Raw genomic sequence first — 22,379 nt, 5'->3', positions numbered from 1 at the left:
TGACCTCCAGATGCGTGTGCCCCTTGTGCATCTGGTTAATGTGGGTCCTGGGGAATCAAACCAGGGTCCTTTGGCTTTGCAGCCAAATGCCTTAACCACTAAGCCATCCCTCCAGCCCAGGATCCTGCTTTTTAACCCAGTGTGCAAACCTGCAAAAAGTCTTTTGGTTGGGGCATTGAGACTGTTGATATTAAGAGTTATTATTGAAAGGTATGTGTTTATATTTGCCATTTTTCTTATTTCATAGTTCTCTGCTTTCTGTATTAACTAGTATTCGAGTATGGTTTTCTCTAGGTTTTTTATATGTGTACTTTCCTTTCTTTTCAGCATGGAGGATACTTTCACATATTTTATGTAGAGTTGGTTTTGTCTTCAAATATTCCTTTAGCCTGCTTGCATTGTGGAATGTCTTTGTCTATTTGAATGGATAGTTTTGCAGGATAAAGTAACCCTGGTTGACAGTCATTATCTTTCAGAACTTGGAATACATCATTCCAAGCCCTTCTGGCTTTTAAAGTTTGTGTTGAGTAATCTGCTGTCATCTTGATGGGCTTGCCTTTGTATGTGACTTGGTTTTTCTCTCTAACTGCTTTCAATATATTTTCTTCGGTTTGTGTGTTTGGTAGTTTAATTATAATGTGGTGAGGAGAGGTTCTTTCCAGGTTTTGTCTGTTTGGTGTTCTAAAGGATTCCTGTATCTCCATTGGCATCTCTTGTTGAAAATGCCTACTATGACTTTGGAGTGAAATTCTTCTCCTTCTACTATTACTGAATTCTTATGTTTGATCTTTTCATAGTATCCTGAATATCTTGAAATTCCCATTAATGTCTTTTTCTTTGTTGGACTGTATTAGATCGTCTATGTGGTCTTCTAGTTTAGATATTCTCTTCTCTCCTTTATCCATTCTACTGGTGAAATTTTCTAGAGTTTTTGTATTTGACTTACTGTGCTTTTCATTGCTAGTATTTCTGACTGGTTTTTCTTTATGATTTCTATTTCCTTATTCATGTCTTGTTTTGACCTCCTTATTTCATAAAATTGGTTTCCTGTGTCTTTGATTCCTTTGATTTCATTGAGAATTTTTTGAATCATTCTCTTGAAATCTTTCTCAGGCGTTTCCTCTAAATCAGTCTCACTGAAGGTCATTTCTGATGGGTTTATAAGTTTTGGTGAAATTATATTATCTTTATTTTTTTGTGTTTCTTGTATTATGTGTAGAGACTTTTGCATGTTGGGTTAATTTAATGCTTGGGTTTTCTACAGTACTAGTAGATGTATTAATCAATCTGATGTTATATATCTTCAGGGTATGAGCTTAAGGTGTGTCTCATAAGACTCTCAAAGTAACCACAGAAGTGGCCCTAGGTGTTGGGTTTGCCTGCTATGAGAGTATTCTAGTTGGCTGAGTGGAACAAAATACAGGCAAATTCTAAAAGTTAACTGAACATTATACACATTCAATGAAAACCAGCAGAGTGTTTATGCAATAGTAGGTATTACAACAAACAGATCCTCTAACAAAGTCAAAGTCCCTAAGGATATGTGTTGTCCCACACTCTTAATTCTGTCAACTGGCAGGCTGAGATGTCTGGTTTGTAGAAGGTTCCAAGGTCAGCTTGTGACCAAGTGAGACCCTTCCCCAGTGAATTAAGGAAGAGGAGACAAAGGCACTATAAGTCAGAAAGCGACAAATGACAAGCCCAACATACAGCTTATTTAAGAATGGCAAATATGACTATCCATCAGATTTAACACACAATTTACCCTGACATGGAAGGTGTAATTAGCACTTCTGAAGCAAGCCTATATTGCTGACCTGGTGTAATCCCAGTTACCTTTTGGGATGGTTTTGGTCTCAGTTATGCTGCGCTCCTGCTTGGGCCCCTCTTTGCTGTGCTGTGGGTTCAGGTAGGCTGGCTGGGTCAGTGGGTGGCTGCTCCAGTCGCAGTGCCGGGTGCTGTGTGGGTGAGCTCCCTTCCCCAGGTCTCTGGTGCTTGCTGGTACTCGCACTAGTAGTGGGGGGAGGGGAGGCTGTGGATGGTGGCTGAGGTCCTCCTGCTGGTCCTCGCGATCCTCTTCCTCAGTAGCCACTCTGCTGGTCCCTGTCATCCTCCCTTCACGTTTCTCGAGTTTGTGGGGAGGCCTGCGTGAGTGGAAAATCTCGCCTGGTTTTCCTGCAGCTCAGGTGGTAGCAGGGACCCGGTGCCGCCGCTGCTGGAGCCGCTTCTGCCTGCCTCTGAGGTCTCTAGACGCCCTGCATCTCTCCCACTTCTCTACTGTGGGTGATAATTTCTGCACACCTTTGCTTTTTAGTAGAAGGGCGTATTTTGCTGATATATATTTTTCTCCCCTGCACTGCTTTTGTGTGGTTCCTACACTGCCGTCTTAAAGGGAAGGTTCCCCCTCCTTTTTGTTTCCTTCTCTTCCTTCCTTTCTCTCTCTCCCTTGCTTCCTTTCTTTCCTCCCTTTTTCCTTCCTTCCTTGCATTAAGGTCTTGCTATGGAGCCTAGGCTGGCCTCTAACTCACAGCAACTCTCCTGCCTTGGCCTCCTGATTGCTGGAATTTCAGAGTTACAACATAATGTACTACTTGATCTTTCTTTTAAGACAGGCTGGCTTTGCACTTGGTATGTAACTGATGATGACTTTGAAATCTTGATATTCCTGCCCTTCCTTCCCAAAATGCTGAGATTACAGACGTGTTACCATACTTGATTTTTGTGGTGCTGGGAATAGAACTCAGGGCTTTGTGTGTGATAGCAAACACTCTACCAACTGAGCTCCAGCTCCAGCTCCTAATTTTTTGTTTTTTGAGGTAGGGTTTCACTCTAGCCCAAGCTGACCTGGAATTCACTATGTAGTCACAGGGTGGCCTCGAACTCATGGTCATCTTCCTACCTCTGCCTCTCAAGTGCTGGGATTAAAGGCATGTGCCACCACGCCTGGCCTTTAATATTTTTTTTCTTAAAAAGGCTATTCTGGGCTGGAGAGATGGCTTAGTGGTTAAGGTGTTTGTCTGCAAAGCCAAAGGACCCTGGTTCGAATCCCTAGGACCCATGTAAGCCAGATACACAAGGTGTCACATGTGTTTGGCGTTTGTTTGCAGTGGCTGGATGCCCTGGCATGTCCATTTTCTTTCTTTTTCACTCAAATAAATAAATAAAAATTAAAAATAAATCTTAAAAAGAGGACTTTAGGGCTGGAGAGATTGCTTAGTGGTAAAGATGCTTGCCTGCAAAGCCAAAGGACCTTGGTTCAATTCCCCAGGACCCACATAAGCCAGATTCACAAGGGGACGCATGCATCTGGAGTTTGTTTGCAGTAGTTGGAGGCCCTGGTATGCCCATTCTTTCTCTGTGCCTGCATCTTTCTCTCTCTCAAATAATTAAAAGGAAAGACTCTATTCTTAGGGGCTTGGGCTGGGTCACAGTGGTAGTTCATCTAGCAGGTACAAAGCCCTGGGTTCCAATCTCAGTGCCAAGAAATGTTGGTTCCCCTAAAAGGGCTGGTCTATAGTAGGCACACAAAAAATGTAGCTGCTTTGCTTTTTGCCAATGGCTGAACTATTCTAAGGCTTAGCCTCCTGCAGACCCCCGCCCCACCTGAGTCCTCCTGCCCCACAGTGATCCTCTGCCCTCTGTCCTCCTCGGTGGGCAGACTTGTCACTGGATTGCATGTCCTCAGAACACAGCTGACGTAGGGTCTTGTTCTAGCCCAGGTGACCTGGAATTCACTATGTAGTCTCAGGGTGGCCTCAAACTTATGGTGATCTTCCTACCTCTGCCTCCTGAGTGCTGGGAGTAAAGGTGTGTACCACCATGCCTGGCTCACAGCTGGGTTTTTAATCACCTCTGTGTCCTCAGTGTCTGGTGCAGGATGGGACACTTGCCAAGGCTGAGTGGGCATTTAGCATGAGGATGGAGAGAGAGACTGGCAGAATTCTTGGCCAAGCATCTCTATGTGACCCCAGGTGTCTAGGACTTAACCAACCAACGTAGGAAGGCCACGCCCAGCCCAGGGTGTTGCACACCATCTGGGCTGCCAAGTCCTTCCAGAATCTTGTTTCTCATTTTATTTTAAAAATAATTTTATTGGCTGGAGAGATGGCTTAGCGGTTAAGCGTTTGCCTGTGAAGCCTAAGGACCCTGGTTCGAGGCTCGGTTCCCCAGGTCCCACGTTAGCCAGATGCACAAGGGGGCGCACGCGTCTGGAGTTCGTTTGCAGAGGCTGGAAGCCCTGGCGCGCCTATTCTCTCTCTCTCCCTCTATCTGTCTTTCTCTCTGTGTCTGTCACTCTCAAATAAATAAATAAATAAAAATTAAAAAAAAATAATTTTATTTATTTGCAAGGGAAGCAAGATAAAGAGAGAGGGAGACAGACAGAGAGAGAGAGAGAGAGAGAGAGGGAAAAAGGGAGAGAGAGAGAGAGAGAGAGAGAATGAATATGGTTTTACCAGGGCCTTTGCTGCTGTAAACAATGTCCAGATACATGTGCCACTTTGGGCATCTGGCTTTATGTGGGTACTGGGAACAGAAACTGGGCTGGCAGGTTTTGTAAGCAAATACCCCTTTTCTTTTCTTTCTTTGCTTTTCTTTTCTTTTCTTTCTTTCTTTCTTTTTTTTTTTTTTTTTTTTTTTTTTTTGAGGTAGGGTCTCACTCTAGCTCAGGTTGACCTGGAATTCACTGTGTATTCTCAGGGTGGCCTCAAACTCATGGCAATCCTACCTCTGCTTCCTGAGTGCTGGGATTGAAGGTGCGCACCACCACGCCCGGCTGCAAGCAAATACCTATAACTACTGAGCAATCTCTCTCCAGCCCCTGCTTTCATTTCACACGCACAGAGGCTGAGGTAAAGCTCAAGTGACTCAGCTTCACTCAATGAGATGGGGACGAAGAGAAGATGGGAACCTGATCGTGTTGTCCTTCCCTGCCTGATACATTCCATGGCTTCCGAATGCCCCAGTAAGAGACAAAGCCCCAGTCGGTACAGATGGCTCTGGGGACTCTGGCCTCTGCCCACTCCCTGCTGGCTCCATGGGGTCTTTTAAAATACTTCTGCACTCCTGGAAATTACCGTGGCTTTCAATCCACTTTCCCTCTCTCTGCACTTTGGCACCTGCCTCGACCCCCTGCCACCCCCATTGTCCCCCTGTTACCCACCTCTGACACACCACAGGTACTCTTCCATGTCCCTGAGGGCTGGGGTGAGGCCAGGGAACATGCTATCTTGTTTGAGGTTAAAGGTTCTAGGGCTTGGCACATAGTAGGTGTCCAGTAAATATTTATTTATTGACTACACGAGGGAGTGAACCATCGCTCATTTGAACAGTAAACAACGGCTGGGTTCCTATTTGGCTGTGACCATCATGAAGATGTGATCCCTGGGGCCCAGCCTTTCCCCTGAGTCAGGATCATGGCTGTCTGTTTTTGGCTTCTTGTCTTACACCTGTGCCCACCCCAGCTGTGGTCCAGGAGACCCTAGCACCCAGGACAGCCCTGGAACCTCGTGGAGGCCTTTCTTGATGGTGTATGTGGAAAAAAATTGTCAGCATGGTCGGTGGGTGTTTCTGCCCCTTGATAGCTGGACACCCACGACTGTGTGAGTTTCCCCTCTCTGAGCCTCAGTTTCCCCATGTGCCAGATGGGACCTGGACACATAGGAGCCATAGGTAGTTGGAGTCAGTTTTGTCCCCTTTGGTCCTGGATCCTTACTGGGATTTGGGAGCTGTCCCTTTAACGCAGGAGGAGGTGCCAAGGCCAGAGGCGGAAGTTGATTTGCTGTCCCGCTGGCTGCACTGGGGCCTGATCCTCCAGGGTAAGGGGATGTATGGCAGTGGCTGGGGAGAGTTCTGGGCAGCGAATGGGCAATGTGTGGGCATGAGAGTGGTCACGCCGCCCAGGAGCATGACTTCAGCTCGGGGTAGCCCACAGGAGAAGGTGGGCACTGGGGATCCTGGGGTGCTGAGAAGGCTTGCTGGCCAGAGCACCTGGGCAGAGTGTTCTGCCAGCCCATGGCCAGCCTGGCTTCTCAGCCTTGAGCTGCAACATGTCAGCCAGGTGACCCCGGGGAAAAGTCCCAGGAATCAGAAGTGGTCAGGGTAGGAGGTCCTTACACAATCTGGGATGACGCCTGAGACCCAGAAGGAAGAGAGAAGACCAAGGCTGCATGACTGGGACCTTTGCCCAGGCCTGTCCTCCCACAGCCTTGCCCATGGTGAGGAAGATGCAGGCTTCTGCTCAGCCCTCGAGGCCGCTGCACTGGGGAGAGCCGTGAGTCCCTTGGATCTGGCCCATTCATCTGTCACTAACAGGGCCCGAGAGGCCTGGACAGAGCTGTGAGCTTTTGGCTCCTAAGGACAATTGACAGTGAGACCACAGACACACATGGCCAGGGTTTGAATTTTGGGTTGCATTTTCAGCTGTGTGACCTTGGATGTCAACTTCTTCGGGCCACACAGGGTGCAAAATGGAGTTAATAACAGGATTTATCTCAGTTACTGTGAACGTTCTATGAGATAATAACAAAGGTACTTGGCATGGTGCCCGGCGCCCAGAAAGTCCTATACAACTATCTGCTCTTATCACACCATGTCAGGCACAGCCAGTGCCTTCCCTCTGTGGCTAAACTTAGTCCTCATAAGAACCGTCCTGGGCTGGAGAGATGGCGTAGCGGTTAAGCGCTTGCCTGTGAAGCCTAAGGACCCGGTTCGAGGCTCGGTTCCCCAGGTCCCACGTTAGCCAGATGCACAAGGGGGCGCACGCGTCTGGAGTTCGTTTGCAGAGGCTGGAGGCCCTGGCGCGCCCATTCTCTCTCTCTCCCTCTATCTGTCTTTCTCTCTGTGTCTGTCGCTCTCAAATAAATAAATAAAATTAAAAAAAAAAAAAAGAACCGTCTGCTGCATAAGGTCCGCTCCAAGGCGTGGTTAGTTTGCCCTCATCTTTCGGGTCTTGGTGGGTTTTTTCTTTTCAAGTTTTAAAAAATATTTTATTTGAGAGAGAGAGAGCAAGAGAGAGAGAGAGAGAGAATGTGTGTGCCAGGGTCTCCAGCCCTGCAAATGAACTCCAGATACATTCGCCACCTTGTGCATCTGGCTTATGTGGGTCCTGGGGAATTGAACCTGGGTCCTTTGGCTTTGCAGGCAAGTTCCTTAACCGCCAAACCATCTCTCTAGCCCCAGGTCTTGTTTTTCATGATCACCTCCCCAGGAGGCCTTTCCTGACCTCTAGACCTAAAGAGGATCCCTTTGTTCTTAAGACTCTATATATGTTTAACCACCTAACAGTTTTCACCATTACTTTTGAATTTTTATAAATTTGAGATACATATATACATGTACATATATGTATATATGTATTATGAGAGAGAGAGAGAGAGGGAGAGAATGGGCATGCCAGGACCTCTACTCACTGCAAACGAACTCCAGATGTATGTACTACCTTGGGCATCTGGTTCATGTGGGTACTGGGGAATCGACCCTGGGTCTTTAGGCTTCACAGGCAAACACCTTAACTGCAAAGCCATCTCTCCAGCCCCATTTTATTTTGATGTTGTTTGTTTACACAGTTGTTTGTTGAATGCAGAGTTCCTCATGCAGTTGTAAGTCAGGGTCGAGGTAGATGTCTGACTGCTGACACCTAGTCCACAGTCTGTACCTTCTGGGAACGTGCCACAATAACATGACATGCCCGCATTAAAAGGGCCCAGCGAGGCAACCCGTTCAGAGCTCAGCCAGGCATATCACAGGGAGTCGACAAGTGAAAAGAGCTCCACTCATGAATCTGGACCGTGGCCCGCGAGTTGGGGGTCTGTGTTTGTCCCTGTTCCACAGAAGGGAGGCTGAGACGCCTGGATGGCCTAGCCAAGGCAGTGAAAGCTGGTTTTGGTCTGTGGCGTGCCCTAAACTCACACTCTGGGACTGCTGGACTCCGATGGGGTTCAGGGTGGACCATGCTAGATTGGGGGATTAGTGAGCAGCCACAAGCCTCTTTTCCCCAGCAGGAGATGCCCTCAGTGGTAGTTGTTGACCCGTCTTTGCCCTGCCTGGGGGACTCCCAGGACCATCCTAACAAGGCTGAGGGTCAGATGATGGGACCGGATGCTCCCAGTTCTCTTTGAACCCCCGCCACGACGTAAGGGTGGGCAGGTGGGATAGAGTGCGACGCGCGCTCTCTGGTGGTCAGTGCTGGAACTGTGGGGGTACCTCCCTGTATTAAAGGAAAAAAGGAGCCATTTTTCTTCCTTTTGTTTAGTTTAGTTTTGCTTTGTTCTATTTTGTTTGAGACAAAATTTCCTGACGTAGCTGAGGTTGGCCTCCAACTCACTACGTGCCCTAGGCTGGCCTAGAACTTACTTGATCCTTCTGGCTGCTTCGATAACAGGTGAGCGTCACCATACCTGCCTCGTACATTCTGTCCTATTACTCCTTCATCATTTCTTTTCCTTTCTTTTTTTTGGGGGGGGGGTGTTTGAGGTAGGGTCTCGCTCTGGTCCAGGCTGACCTGGAATTCACTATGGAGTCTCAGCGTGGCCTCAAACTCAGGGCAAACCTCCTACCTCTGCCTCCCGAATACTGGGATCAATGGTGTGTGCCACCACACCCTACTTTTCTTAAGATTTTTTTTTTTTTTTTTCAAAGAGAGGTGAGGATGAGACAGGAGAAGAGAGCAAGAGCAAGAGTGAGAGCGAGAGAAAGTAAGTGTATGGGTGAGATCTCTTGTCACTGGAAAGGAACTCCAGACACATGGGCTACTTTGTGTATCTGGCTTTACATAGGTACTGGGGCATCAAACTCAGCCTGTTAAACTTTGCAAGCAAATACCTTTAACCACTGAGCCGTCTCTCCAGCCCTCTCATTTGTATTTATTTATTTAATTATCTTGAGACAGGATCTGGTCTGCAGTTCACTATATAGCTGAGGATGAGTTGAACTCCTGATCCTCCTACCTCCACCTTCCAAGTGTTGAGAAGTCCTTCTTCATCTATTCCCCTTCCTCTTCTCACCCTCCCCCGTGGCTGTGAGTGCCTCCAGTCTCAGTGCCAGCGGAGTGGACACAGGCGGATCCCCGGGGCCAACTGGTTAGCTAGTCTAGCTGAGTTGGTGAGCTGTAGGTTCAGAGAGACTGTGCCTCGGAGAATAAGGTGCAGAGTCACTGAGGAAGGCACCCGAAGTCAGCCCCCAGCCTTCATACGCGGGCGCGTGCATACACACACACACACACACACACTTGAACCTTCACACACAGGAACACACACACACACACACACGCACATGCAAACGAACAGGAATTCATCTCTGTGCTGGAGTGGCTGCATATGTCTGTCAGCCTTACCACTCTAGAAGCGGCGGCAGGATGGTGTGTTCCAGGCAGGCCTGGACTACATGAGACTGTCTCGTGAGCAACAACAGCAAAAGGCTTCTTTTCTTTTAGTTATTTTTAAAATTTTATTTATTTATTATAGTTATTTACTTGCAAGCAGAGAAACAGAGAGAATAGGCCTTCCAGGGCCTCTAGCTGCTGCAAGCAAACTCCAGATGCATGAGCCACTTAGTGCATCTGGCCTTATGTGGGTACTGGGGAACTGAACCTGGATCGGTAAGTTTTGTGGGCAAGTGTTTTAACTACAGAACCATCTCTCCAGCCCCGTATTTTTTTTTTTTTATTTTTGAGAGAAATAGAATAGGTATTCCAGGGTGTCTTGACAGTGCAAATGAACCCCAGATGCATGCACCACTTTGTGCATCTGGTTTTATGTGATCTTGGGGAATCAAACCCAGGCCATTAGGCTTTGCAAGCAAATGCCTTAACTGCTGAGCAATCTCTCCAGCCCTACCTTATTTGCTTTAAGAGGCACATGCTGACATAGTTATAATAATGAGAACCAGGAAGAAGAGACAAAATGGATAAAGAGAAAGATAACAAGATGTAGGAAGGGGCATGGGACCCTCTGGCATGTGCTTGATAAGTGTTACTATGTATATGTGTGTGTATGTGTGTGTGTGTGTGTGTGTGTGTGTGTATACAAAGATAGACAAAGAATGGGTGTGCCAGGCTCTAGCCATTGCAAATGAATTCCAGACACATACACCACTTTGTGCGTCTGGCTTTATGTGGGTACTGGGGAATTGAACTCAGGTTGTTAGGCTCTGTAGGCAAGTGTCTTAATCGCTGAGTCATCTTTCCAGCCCTCTTAACTTTTTTTTCAAGTGTTATTTTCTTAAACAGTTTTTATTTATTTATGAGAGACAGCAAGTGAGTGAGAGAGAGAGAAAGAAAGAGGAGTGTTTAGGCCTTTAAAGCCTCTCGTTGTTGCAAACAAACTCTAGACGCATGTGCCATTTTGTGCCTGTGACTTCATGTGGGTACTGAATCAAACCTAGGCCAGCAGGCTTTTCAAGCAAGTGCCTTTAACTGCTGAGCCATATCCACAGCCTGTGTTGTTTTATATGAAAAGACAAATGATGAATTTCTGCTTCCCCAGCACTGAGGGCAGCCACAGGTACAAAGTAAAGGGCGTGCAGTTCAATGGTCCTTGTTCAGATGGGGAAACTGAGGCCCAGAGTGGGGTTGATACTTGCCTGGACCTCATGACTTGGCAGTCAGTGGGGTCTGGGTGCTGAAGCTAAGTGGGACCCGGGGACTTCTCTATCTGGCCAAGGGGTCTCGATTGGATGACTTGGGCTGTGACCCTCATGTCCCCCTCCAGGCTGTCCTTATGGCCACGGGAACAGAGGCCATTGCGGTGGAGAGTGTCCAGGGCAAGCATTTCCACACTGTCACGCCTCTGCTGGAGAGCTGGGCGCTGTCCCGAGTGGCAGGCCTGCGGGTCTTCCTCAAGTGTGAGAATGTGCAGCCAGCTGGCTCCTTTAAGATCCGGGGTATTGGGCATTTCTGCCAGGAGGTAAGGGCGCGTGGGCAGGTGGGGGAGGTTGTACAGGGTGGAGAAGGGCTGTGGGCAGGATGGAGCACAAGGGGTGGCGGGTGGGGGAGGGGCACCGGGTGATTCTCACACAGGTCTCCTTGACTTCTGTTTGCTTTGGCCAACTCCATTGCTTCTCTCCCCAGATGGCCAAGAAGGGATGTACACGGCTGGTGTGCTCGTCAGGTGACCCCGCCTCCTCTGTGCCACTGGGGATTCGGGCGGGCGGCAGGACAGCAGGGGATGGCGAAGCAGCAGTTGATATCCAGGGCTCAGCTTCCTCTTAAAGCTCCAGCCTTATATAAGTCAGTGTCGGGGGCACTTCGTCTGTCTTTTCTAGGCCTCTTCCATCTGTGGCAGTCACAGATGACACGGCTCAAAGAGGTTCAAGCTACTGGCTCCAAGTGCTGAACATTCTTGGGAGAAGTTACGTTTAGGCATGGCTGGTTCCAACAGGTCATCTCTGCATTTCTGTCTGTCTCTCTTGCACAAGGGTGTGTTTGGTATCTATGCGTGCATGCACGTGTATGTGCATACCCTATGTGTGGGCACACGTGTGCAGGTGTGGATGGACATGCCGAGGTCCACATTGAGTCAGTCCTTCTCAATCTTCCTCTCTGTCTGATTTATTGAAACAGGGTTTCTCACTGAGTCCAGAGCTCACCGGTTTGGCTGGACCAGCTATCCAGTGAGCGCTGGGGTCCTCCTGCTCCCAACCCCCCAAGTGCGGGGATTACAAGTGGGCTGCCACACCCTCCTGGTGTTGGGGAAGTCCTCCTCAAGTCATCATGCTTGGGTGACAAGTGCTGTACTGGACTGAGCCATCTCTTCGGCCCCTCATGTTTTTTCTTTCCTCTTTCTTCTCATTCAGGACTCCCCACTGACGCAGTCATGGCCAGGAAGTTGAGTTCTCTGACTGGCTCCATAAATCATGGGCACCAGAGGGAGGAGCCTGTAGTGGGATGTATAGACCAGTGAAACGTTTAAAATTTTTTTCATGTATTTATTTGAGAGAGAGAAAGAAAGAGGCAGATATATATAGAGAGAGAATGGGCACGCCAGGGCCTCCAGCCACTGCAAATGAATTTCACATGCATGTGCCATCTTGTGCCTCTGGGCCCTGGGGAACTGAACCTAGACCCTTTGGCTTTGCAGGCAAGCGCCTTAACTGCTAAGCCATCTCTGCAGCCCCACCCTTTATTAATTATGAAATTACAACATTTATTCAGGGAAGAGGAAAAGAAAGTATAGGCAGCTCTGCCATGCGAAAGGCAGGGGGGAGTAGGGAGAAGGGTGGGGGCCACACCCCGTGTTAGATTAGCACGGCCTAGTGGGGGGGCCTCACCAGAGCAGGGACTTGAAAATTCAGGAGAGGTGCCAAGCCAAAAAATGAGCACACCAGAGAGTCTTAAAGGGCGATGGTAGGTATATGAAGAGCCATGTGAGCCCTGCCATGTCATCCCTTTCCACGACTCCAGGGGGTAATGCGGGCATCGCTGCTGCCTACTCTGCCCGGAAGCTGGCCATTCCTGCCACCATTGTGCTCCCAGAGACCACCCCCCTGCAGGTGGTGAGGAGGCTACAGGGGGAAGGGGCTGAGGTCCAGCTGAGTGGGAAGGTAAGGGCCAGGAGGAAGGGACCCTCTTACCCCGCCCCGCCCCGCCCCGCCCCAAGGTACTTAGCTCCTTGTCCTTTGGGCGAACAGTGGTCACGATGGGTCTTTGGTATTGTCTCAGGAGGGCACAGCAATGACATGGGAGTGAGTCTGGACCTCCCAAGCTTCCTCCCCACCCTGAGAAGACACTTATGTGAGGTCCAAGAGAAATAAGGCACTCTCTGTCCCCCCTCATCCTTACCAACACTTGGTACCAGTGACTTAAATGCTTGCCATCAGATATGATGAAGTATGAGGGTGGCTGATGGCCGTGTTGTTTCTCCTTCTGAGATCCCAGGGTGAAAGAAGCCACTGGGTGACGATGTCTCTGGTTCACTCTATTACCAAAGTGGCAGAGACAGACATGGCACTTCTGTCCCTGGGGAGAGGAGGAACTGTCATCACTGGGGACACTTGAGAACAGGCTGAAACCACAGGGCGGACCATGTTGCTCCGAGCTGTCTCTAGTCACCTTGCTGTACAGTTTCCTCCCTCCCTCCACCCCTTCCTCCCTCCCTTCCTCCCTCTTGCTTCTTTCCTTTGTTCTATCAATCATCCACTACCCAGTGTCCATCCATCCATCTGTCCACCTATCCACTCAATCACCCACCCATCTGTCCATATACCCTCCACTCATCCGTCCACTTGTCCACTATCCATCCATCCATGCACCACTTATCCGCCAATCCATCCAGCCATCTAAGTACCCATTCACCACTCACTTATCCATCTACCTTGCTTCTTGCTGGCTGGCTGTTACCCAGAAACCCTTCAGGATTGGGGAGGCACATGGCACTCTTTGTCCACCCAGACCTCAACCCAGGAGGCTGCTGGCCTCACACAGGGGTGTTTGTCCCTGTGGAGTGCCCCAGCTGAGTAGGGGACCCTGGCTTCAACCTCTGTGGGGTCAGCTCCTGGGTCTCCCAAGCGCCTCTGTTTCTCTACAGGTTTGGGATGAGGCCAATGTGCGGGCACGAGATCTGGCCACGAGGGACGGCTGGGTGTACGTTTCTCCATTTGACCATCCCCTGATATGGTAAGGCAGTTGGCTGCGCTTCTGGGGCCTTTATGGAGTCAGGGTCTTTCCACTGGTCAGAAGGGGAAACTGAGGAGAAGCAGCTTTGAAACCTCACTTCTGCCACTTGGAGATTGAGTGGTTTGTGCCCAGCCTGTGCCTCAGCTTCCCCATCTGTAAAATAGAGACCATAGTATGAGATCCTCTTTACTGTACATGTACTGTGGGGCCAGGCTCTGTCTGCACGATCTGTCTGCTTATCTCCCACAAAGCCCTGGAGCTGGGTACATGTTAACCCATCTCACAGGTAAAACAAAACAACAACAACCCTGCCCCCCAAAAAACCGCGCATAGCTAGTTAGTGGCAGAGACAGGCTCCAAATTCCAGCACCTCAATTCCAAGTACTAGGTGGGTCCCTGTTTCCCCACACATGCAAATGCTGCCTGTTCCCAAACTTGTGGAATATTGAATGAGAGATGTTTAAGAAAGTGGCTAGGGCTGGGCGTGGTGCCGCATGCCTTTAATCCCAGCACTTGGGAAGCAGAGGCAGGAGGATCACTGTGAGTTTGAGGCCAGCCTGAGACTCTAGTGAATTCCAGGTCAGCGTGAGCTAGAGTGAGGCCTTACCTTGGGGGAAAAAAAAAAGTTAAAAAAAAAGAAAGTGGCCGGGAAGTCGATAGGTGGGGAGAATGAATGAAGGAATAGATGAATGAGTGAATGAAGAAAATGGATGCAAACCATGGGTCCCCTGCTGAATAGTCCCCTTCCCTTTACTGTGGAGGGGAGGGGACACCCTTCCAGGGCGCCCCCTCATCTGCTCCTCCACCCCTCAGGGAAGGCCACGCCAGCCTGGTGCGGGAGCTGAAGGCGTCGCTGCGGACTCCGCCAGGTGCTGTGGTGCTGGCAGTGGGGGGCGGAGGGCTCCTGGCTGGAGTGGCATCTGGCCTGGTGGAAGTGGGCTGGCAGAATGTGCCCATCATCGCCATGGAAACCCGTGGGGCACACAGTTTCAATGCAGCCATGGAGGCCGGCGACCTGGTCACACTACCAGACATCACCAGGTGGGATGGGGTGGGGATCTGATGGGGAACTTAGAGGAGAGGTCTTCTTGTCTCAGCCAAGTGGGGGTGGGGCATCCCAAAGCTCTCCTCATCCCTTAAGTTCCAACCACTGTAGTGAAGATCCAAGTTGGAGGTGTATGGCAATGTTCACCTGTCATCCTGGCACTCAAGAGGCTGAGGCAGGAGGATGGAGAGTTAGAGGCTAGTCTGGGCTACAGAGTGAGACCTTGTCTCAGAAAACAAAACAGAGGGCTGGAAAGATGGCTTAGTGGTTAAGGCACTTGCCTGCAAAGCCTAAGGTCCTATGTTTGACTCTCCAGATCCCATGTTAGCCAGATGCTCAAAGGTGAGGCAAGCACAAGGTCACACATGCCCACTAGGTGGCGCAAGCATCTGGAGTTGGATTGCAGTGGCTGAGGCCCTTGGGCGCCAATTCTCTATCTCCTCTCTCTCATGCTCTCCCTAAAAAGGGGGCGGGGCTGGAGAGATGGCTTAGCAGTTAAGGCGCTTGCCTGCAAAGCCAAAGGACAGGTTCTACTCCCCAGGACCCACATAAGCCAGATGGACAAGGGGGAGCACACATCTGGCGTTTATTTGCAGGGGCTGGAAGCCCTGGCACGCCCATTCTCTCTCTCTACCTGCCTATTTCTGTATCTCTCTCTATCTCTCAAATAAATAAATTTAAAAAAGAAAAAAAGAAATGAAAGAAAGAGAAGGAAAAGTAGATGAAGACTGCTGCTTCATTTAAAAGTCATCCTTTATAAAAAACGTTTTTATTTCTTTAAGTTGGGTGTGGTGGGCTCTTGGGAGGCAGAGGTAGGAGGATGTCCATGAGTTCAAGGTCACCCTGAGACTGCATAGTGAATTCCAGATCAGCCTAGGCTAGAGTGAAACACTACTTAAAAAAAAAGTTATTTTGCCACTGCAAACGAATTCCAAATGCGTGTCCCACTTTCTACATCTAGTTTTACATGGGTACTGGGGAATTGAGCCTGGGCCAGCAGATTTTGTAAGCAAGCATCATTAACCATCTGAGCCATCTCCTCAGCTCTCACCAGACCAAATATTCTTAGAAAGTTGGGATTCATATTGTACCATGAACGTTGCTTTGCTTCTCCTGTAACATGAGAAAGCTTTTCTTCATTGCATTTTGTAACTGATACTACTAATTTTTCTTTTATTATTATTATTATTATTTGGCTTTTCAAGGTAGAGCCTCACTAGCTCAGGCTGACCTGGAATTCACTATGAAGTCTCAGGGTGGCCTCGAACTCACGGTGATCCTCTTACCTCTGCCTCCCAAGTGCTGGAATTAAAAGCGTGCGCCACCATGCCCGGCTAATATTTTGTCTTTGTTTTATTAATTTTTATTTATTTTGTGGTGCTGGAGATGGAACTCAGGGTCCCACAATGCTATGCAAATGCTCTGCCACTGAGTCACCCGACTGGCTTCCTAACTGACTTTAATTCAACCCTGATAGCCTTCTATACGCCCTGATAGAATGGTCCAGTCTTTGGGCCAGCATCCTTCATCCTTCATCCTTACACATCACCATAGATACTGGATTAGCTTCCTGGGGCAGCCTTAAGAGTTTATGCAAACTGCAAACTGAGTGGCTTAAAACAACAGGACATTATTCTCCCACCTCCTGGGAGCTACAGGACCAAGGTCAAGGTGCCAGGTCCTGGTTTGTTCTGTGGGCTCTGGAAGACGCATTCCTTTTCTTCCCACCTTTGGTAGCGGCTGGCACCCTTGCTGTTGCTGGGCTTGGCACAGCACAGTGCTGCCGCCGCTCTCTGCCTCTCTCTTCATGTGGCCTTCTTCTCTGTGTCTCTGGTGTCCCCTCCTCTCCTTACAATGACACCAGTCATAGGGCTGGGTTGCAGCTCACTGGTAAAAGTGTCTGCCTCGCATGTATAAGATCCTGAGTCCCCAGCACTGAAAAACAGCAGTCACTGGATTCAAAGTCCTTAATTCAATAGGACATCACCTTAATTACACCTACAAAGACTATTTCCAAGTAAGGTCTCTGACTTTATCTCTCGCTCTCTCTCTTTCTCCCTTCCTTCCTTCCCCTCTTCTTCTTCTTCCTTTTTTTTTTTTTTTTTTTTTTTGTTTATTGTTTTGAAGTAGGAGCTCACTCTAGCCCAGAACGACCTGGTCACTATATCAGCTCATGCTGGCCTTGAACTCATGGTGGTCCTTCTACCTTCGCCTTTCTGACCCTTAGGGCACCCTGTCTGTGTTTGTGGCACTGGCTGGGAGTGTGGGCACAGGAGCCCTGGCTTCAGCTCCTGGTGCTTCAGCTCTGAGGTCGTGGTTGTCACCTCCAAGCCTAGAATGGTGCACAGACAGGGGTTTCACTTCCGTAAAGGTTACCACTCTCCACTCAGCTGGGACATGTGGGAGCCACCTGAGACCTTCTTTGCTTTGGTGTGTTGGGGGGGCATCCATCTATTTTACTTCTGGAACTTAGGCCCTTCCTGTCCTTGTCCTCACTCCTACAAAATCATTACCTCCAGATGTGGGGGTGACATTCCTTCCTGTCCTCTGGGCCAGCTTTGTGGCCACTTTTTTGGGAGGAGGGACATTATCTTCATTCAGATGTGCTGAATGAGCCACACAATTCACCTACTCAAACTACATATCAGTGGTTTTGGGGGTATCACTTAGAACATTTAAAACATTGTCACTCTGCCCAAAGAAACCTCTTTTAAATATATATATATATTGCCAGGTGTTGTGGGGCACGCTTTTAATCCCAGCACTCAGGAGGCAGAGGTAGGAGGATCGCCATGAGTTTGAGGCCACCCTGAGACTTCATAGTGAATTCCAGGTCAGCCTGGGCTAGAGTGAGACTCTACCTTGAAAAACAAAACAAAACAACAACAAAAATATATTTATTTATTGTGACACGTGCACCACCTTGTGCATCTGACTTACATGGGTACTGGGGAATTGAACCTGGGTCTTTAGGCTTTGTGGGCAAGTGCCCTAACCACTAAGCCCTCTCCCCAGCCTCCAAAGAAACCTCCTGGCCCATAGCCATCACCTCCCAAGGCCCTCATCCCTCATCCCTCTGGCCTCAGGAAATTGCTCCCTTCCTTTCTGTCTCCATGAACCTATCCTGCTATATGCTTTCATGGCTAGAATCAGTGTGCAGTCTTTTTTTTGTTTTGTTTTGTTTTTTGTTTTTCAAGGTAGGATCTTGCTCCAGCCCAGGCTGACCTGGAATTCACTGTGCACTCTCAGGGTGGCCTTGAACTCATGGCAATCCTCCTACCTCTGCCTCCCGAGTGCTGGGATTAAAAGCGTGCACACCACGCCCGGCTCCCGTGTGCAGTCTTCTATGTCTCTCTCCCTCTCAGCGTCACCCTTGCTTGACTCGCCCATGGCGTCGTGCATTCGGAGTGTAGTCCTCTGCGTAGCTGAGCACTGGACCACGTCATCACGTGGTCAGGACCAGTTCTGCTTCTCTGCGCCTCAGCTTGTGGGTGTTGGGGTCTTTCTTCTCTGTGGCCATTATGACTGGAGGGACATATGTTTTCATTGTTCTTGGGGTGAAGTCGTTGACAGCCAATATAGCTTTCCTCCCTCCCTTTTCTTCCTTCCTTCCTTCTTTCCCTCCGTCCCTCCCTCCCTCCCTTCCTTCTTCCCTCCCTTTCCCTCCCCTCCCCTCCCCTTCCCTCCCCTCCTTTCCCTTTCCCCTCTTCTCCCCCCTCCTCCTTCCTTTCTTCCTTCCTTCTTGACAGGGTCTGATATAGCCCAGGCTGATCTCAAACTCACTATGTTACTGAGGATGAACTTGAACTTTTTGTTTGTTTGTTTGTTTTTGCTTTTCTTTATATTTTGCTTGCTTGTTTGGTTGGTTCTTTTGAGTTAGGGTTTCACTCTAGCCCAGGCTGAAGTGGAATTCACTATGGAGTCTCAGGGTGGCCTTGAACTCATGGCGATCCTCCTACCTTTGCCTCCCGAGTGCTGGGATTAAAGGCGTGCCCCACCATGCCCGGCTGTGTTTTTGTTTTTAAAGGGAGGGTCTCGCTGTAGTCCAGGCTGACCTGGAATTCACTATATAGTTTCAGGGTGGTCTTGAACTCATGGTGATCCTCCTACCTCTGCCTCCTGAATGCTGGGATTAAAGACATGTGCCTTCAAGCCCAGCTTGAACTTATTTTTTTAATAAAATTTAAAAAGGTTTATTTGATGGGGGAGGAAGAGGCTGATATATAGAGACAATGGGTGCACCAGGGCCTCCAGACACTGCAAATGAACTCCAGACGCATGCGCCCCCTTGTGCATCTGGTTTATGTGACTGCTGGGGAATTGAACCTGGATCCTCAGGCTTCACAGGCGAGCGCCTTAAATGCACAGCCATCTCTCCAGCCCAGCCTTGAACTTCTTATTCTGCTCCCTCCACCTCGGGAGTGCTGGGATCGCAGGCGTGCACTGTGCCCGGCTCACGTCCGGCTCCTCCGCTTCCCTGTGGACTTTCCCATTCCTCTGCTCCCCGTCACCACAGCTGACGCGGAACCGCCGCAGAACTCATCGAGAGTCCCGCTCTGATCCACTTCACACACCTCAACTCAGTCCCCTCCACAGCCTCACCATCTTCATTTTTATTTATTCTGTTTTTACATATTTTATCTGAGAGAGAGGGGGGGAGGGGGAGAGAGGGAGAGGGAGAAAATGGGTATGCCAGGGCCTTTAGTCACTGTAAATGAAATCCATATACATGTGCCATCTTGTGCATCTGGCTTTACATGAGTTCTGAGGAATCAAACCCAGGTCCTTAGGCTTCCCAGGCAAGTACCTTAACCACTAATTCATCTCTCCAGCCCTTCATTTTTATTTTATTTTTGAGATAGGGTCTCTAACATGCTGTGTAGTTGAGGATGGCCTTGAATTCCGGATCCTCCACCTCCAGAGTGCCAGGTTTGCAGCCACGCCTGGTTTCATGTGGTGCTGGGGTTCACAGCGAGGGCCTTGTGCACCTTACAAGGGCATTCCACCCACTGAGCCACATCCCAACCCATGAATATTTTTCAGATAATGAAGCCAAGGCGTGGAGAGGTCAAGTGACTTTCCACAGAGCCAAGACTGGAGAGCAGACATGCTCGCTCCAGGCCCGGTAGTCTGGGCTCTTGGGAGGCAAAGGTCCACAGAGGCATCTCTGGGCTTGAAATCGATAGTCCAGCTTACAGCAGGTTGGGTGGGGGACCTCAGTGCTAAGGTCATAACCTCCGGAGGCTGGCTGTCCGGGTGAGAATTCATCTTCTGCTACAGTCCAGCTGTGCGCCTCTGGTATAGTTAGTTAACCTGTCTGAGCCTTACACTCTTCACTTGTGAAATTGAGCTCAATACATTTTTCACTCAAGGATTAAAAGACCATCCGTACGTGTTACCCACTGCGCACCCTCATCAACTGCAGCTATAGCAGAGACGTGATGCACGGGCCTCAGTGAATAGGACAAAGACAGCTCCTTCTGAGCTGGGCTTTCTGGGGTCAGTACAAGGACAGTCATGGCCAGAGGCTACAGTGTCAGGGGACCGATGCACACCTGTCAGTCAGTCACTCACGGGACACACAGATTCTGAGCATGTCTGTGCTTCGCGATTGGGCCCAGCCCAGCGCGGTGTGTGGGTGGCCCGGGGTCAACAGGGCTGGAGCAGTGCAGGGGAAGAGACCGACGCCCCGCGCTTCCCTGGGCCCATGCTCTCACTGTCCTGTTGCCCCATTCTGCAGTGTGGCCAAAAGCCTGGGTGCCAAGACAGTGGCCGCGCGGGCCCTGGAGTGTGCACAAGAGTGCAGGATCCTCTCCGAGGTGGTGGAGGACCAGGAGGCCGTGCGTGCAGTGCAGAGCTTTCTGGGTGAGTGTGCGGAGACCCTGTGAGTCCCCGGTCCTCTGGTAGCAGTGGGCTCACTCTCCTTGGTGCCCAGCACTGGGTGGGTAGAGGACATGCAATGGGGGCATGCTGAGCAGGTGGAGGTGGTGGAGAGGCCCGCTGCCTGCAGCCCCTGGACATCTGCACCAGCTCCTCTTCCCTCTAGCTGTCCATCCTGGCCTCACTCTCCCATACTTCCCCTGGGTGATGAGAGCAGATCACCTATTGTGGCAACAGGAAGCCGTCCTTGTCTCCCACCACCCAGCTGGCTGGGGACGTCTGATGCACCCAGCCCTCCATCCACAGCTGCCTCATTCTCATCTACCACTTGGGTGTGAGCCCCATGAGGGCGGGCGGTGTGCCTCTGTCACTGAGGTCTTCCCAGCACAGAGACTGGCATGGAGTGGGCACTCAAGTAACCTGTGTTGACTAAGTGGATAAGTGGATGAGTGAGTGGGAAAGGTTGGAGATGTCTAGAAGAGCACCAGCGGGAGGGGAGAGATAGGGCCATGACAGCTCAGGGCAGAGAAATGGGTGGATGGATGGATGGGCATGTGGAAGAAAGGATGGATGGGTGGGGTGGATGGATGGATGGATGAGTAGATGGAGGATGGATGGGTGGGTGGATGGAGGATGGATGGACACATTGATTGGCAGATTGATGGATGAACAGTTAATCAGATGACAGATAGAGGATGGATGAATGACTCATGGATGGATGGAAAGAAGGATGGATGGAAAGAAGGATGGATGAACCATACTGACTGATGTCTGCACTGATGGATGGACAGTTGACTGATGGAGGAGGGAATAGATGAAAAGAGATGAGCAGGCTGATGTGTGGAGAGAGTCAGACCTGTGATGGATGAATCTGCAGAATGGGGCCTGCTGGTCACTGACTGCTCCTCTCCCTCCTTCTTCCTCCCGGTAGATGATGAGCGCATGCTGGTAGAGCCTGCTTGTGGGGCGGCGCTGGCTGCTGTCTACTCGGGCCTACTGGGGAGGCTCCAGGCTGAGGGCCGCTTGGGCCCAGCCCTGTCTTCTGTTGTGGTCATCGTGTGTGGAGGGAACAACATTGATAGCCAACAGCTTCAGGATCTGAAAACCCAGCTGTACCAGAGCCAAGGCAGCTGAGAGACTCCCAAGATGCTCACAGACACCTGCATGGCCAGCCAAGAGGCCTCTGCTCCAATTGCCCTGTATTTCATCATGGGCCTCCTCCCTCAGAAAGCCCTCCTGGATTGCTCCAGTGGGTTCCTTGCAGCCCAGCCAATAAGCCCCTCTGAGCTGAGGTTGTGACTCCCAGGGTCCTGTCTTTCCACACCCATGTGCACATAGCAGGTATACTCTGATCTTAAAGCTGCCTCTGTGATAAAGTGGCTGCAAGTCACAGTGTGGGTGTGGTGTGCTGGGGACTGCTGCTACAAGCCTTAATAACATATCTGGGGAAGAAACTGACAGACCACCCATGACCAGCTCCTAACAGAGCCTTCCTTGTCGCAGGACCAGGTCATGGAGGAGGAGACTTTGTCACCTCCGGGTGGATGTTGGGGGACTCCATCTTGTGTTTAAATACTTGTTACTTTTCCAAGGACCTTCTACACTTAGGGGAGTGCCATTGTGTCATTTGTTTCAGAGAGGGATCAGACCACTGTGGAGCAGGAAGGTGACAGGTGATGCCACTTGTCCAAGGGCACACAGCAGGATATGGCCTTTGTGGTACAGACTCTAGTCTAATATTCTATTTATTTGAGAGAGGGGGCAGATAAAGAGAGAATGGGCGTGCCAAGGCATCTAGCCACTGCGAATGAACTCCAGATGCGTGTGCCACCTTGTGCATCTGGC

At 49.9% G+C, this 22,379-nt stretch overlaps 1 protein-coding gene across 3 annotated transcripts; it reads left to right on the top strand.

The window, feature by feature from the left end:
* The first annotated feature begins 5,746 nt into the window (after positions 1 to 5,746).
* Sdsl (serine dehydratase like) lies at positions 5,747 to 21,926 on the top strand. 3 transcript variants are annotated; one of them, XM_045132813.1, is made up of 9 exons: positions 5,797 to 5,816; positions 8,283 to 8,380; positions 10,707 to 10,901; positions 11,066 to 11,105; positions 12,398 to 12,537; positions 13,521 to 13,609; positions 14,423 to 14,650; positions 20,395 to 20,519; positions 21,466 to 21,926. In XM_045132813.1, exons 3-9 carry the CDS (start codon positions 10,716 to 10,718, stop codon positions 21,666 to 21,668), a joined length of 1,011 nt encoding a protein of 336 aa, XP_044988748.1. In that variant the 5' UTR covers positions 5,797 to 5,816; positions 8,283 to 8,380; positions 10,707 to 10,715; the 3' UTR covers positions 21,669 to 21,926. The 3 variants fall into 3 exon arrangements, with proteins under 3 accessions (XP_044988749.1, XP_044988748.1, XP_044988750.1); XM_045132815.1 differs by lacking the exon at positions 5,797 to 5,816 and adding an exon at positions 8,638 to 8,693 and having other exon boundaries at positions 8,308 to 8,380; XM_045132814.1 differs by lacking the exon at positions 8,283 to 8,380 and having other exon boundaries at positions 5,747 to 5,816.
* Positions 21,927 to 22,379: the final 453 nt, after the last annotated feature.

This window comes from Jaculus jaculus, chromosome 13 (assembly GCF_020740685.1).
Source record: "Jaculus jaculus isolate mJacJac1 chromosome 13, mJacJac1.mat.Y.cur, whole genome shotgun sequence".
Classification (NCBI taxonomy): domain Eukaryota; kingdom Metazoa; phylum Chordata; class Mammalia; order Rodentia; family Dipodidae; genus Jaculus; species Jaculus jaculus.
This window is presented reverse-complemented; position numbering and strand designations above follow the sequence as displayed.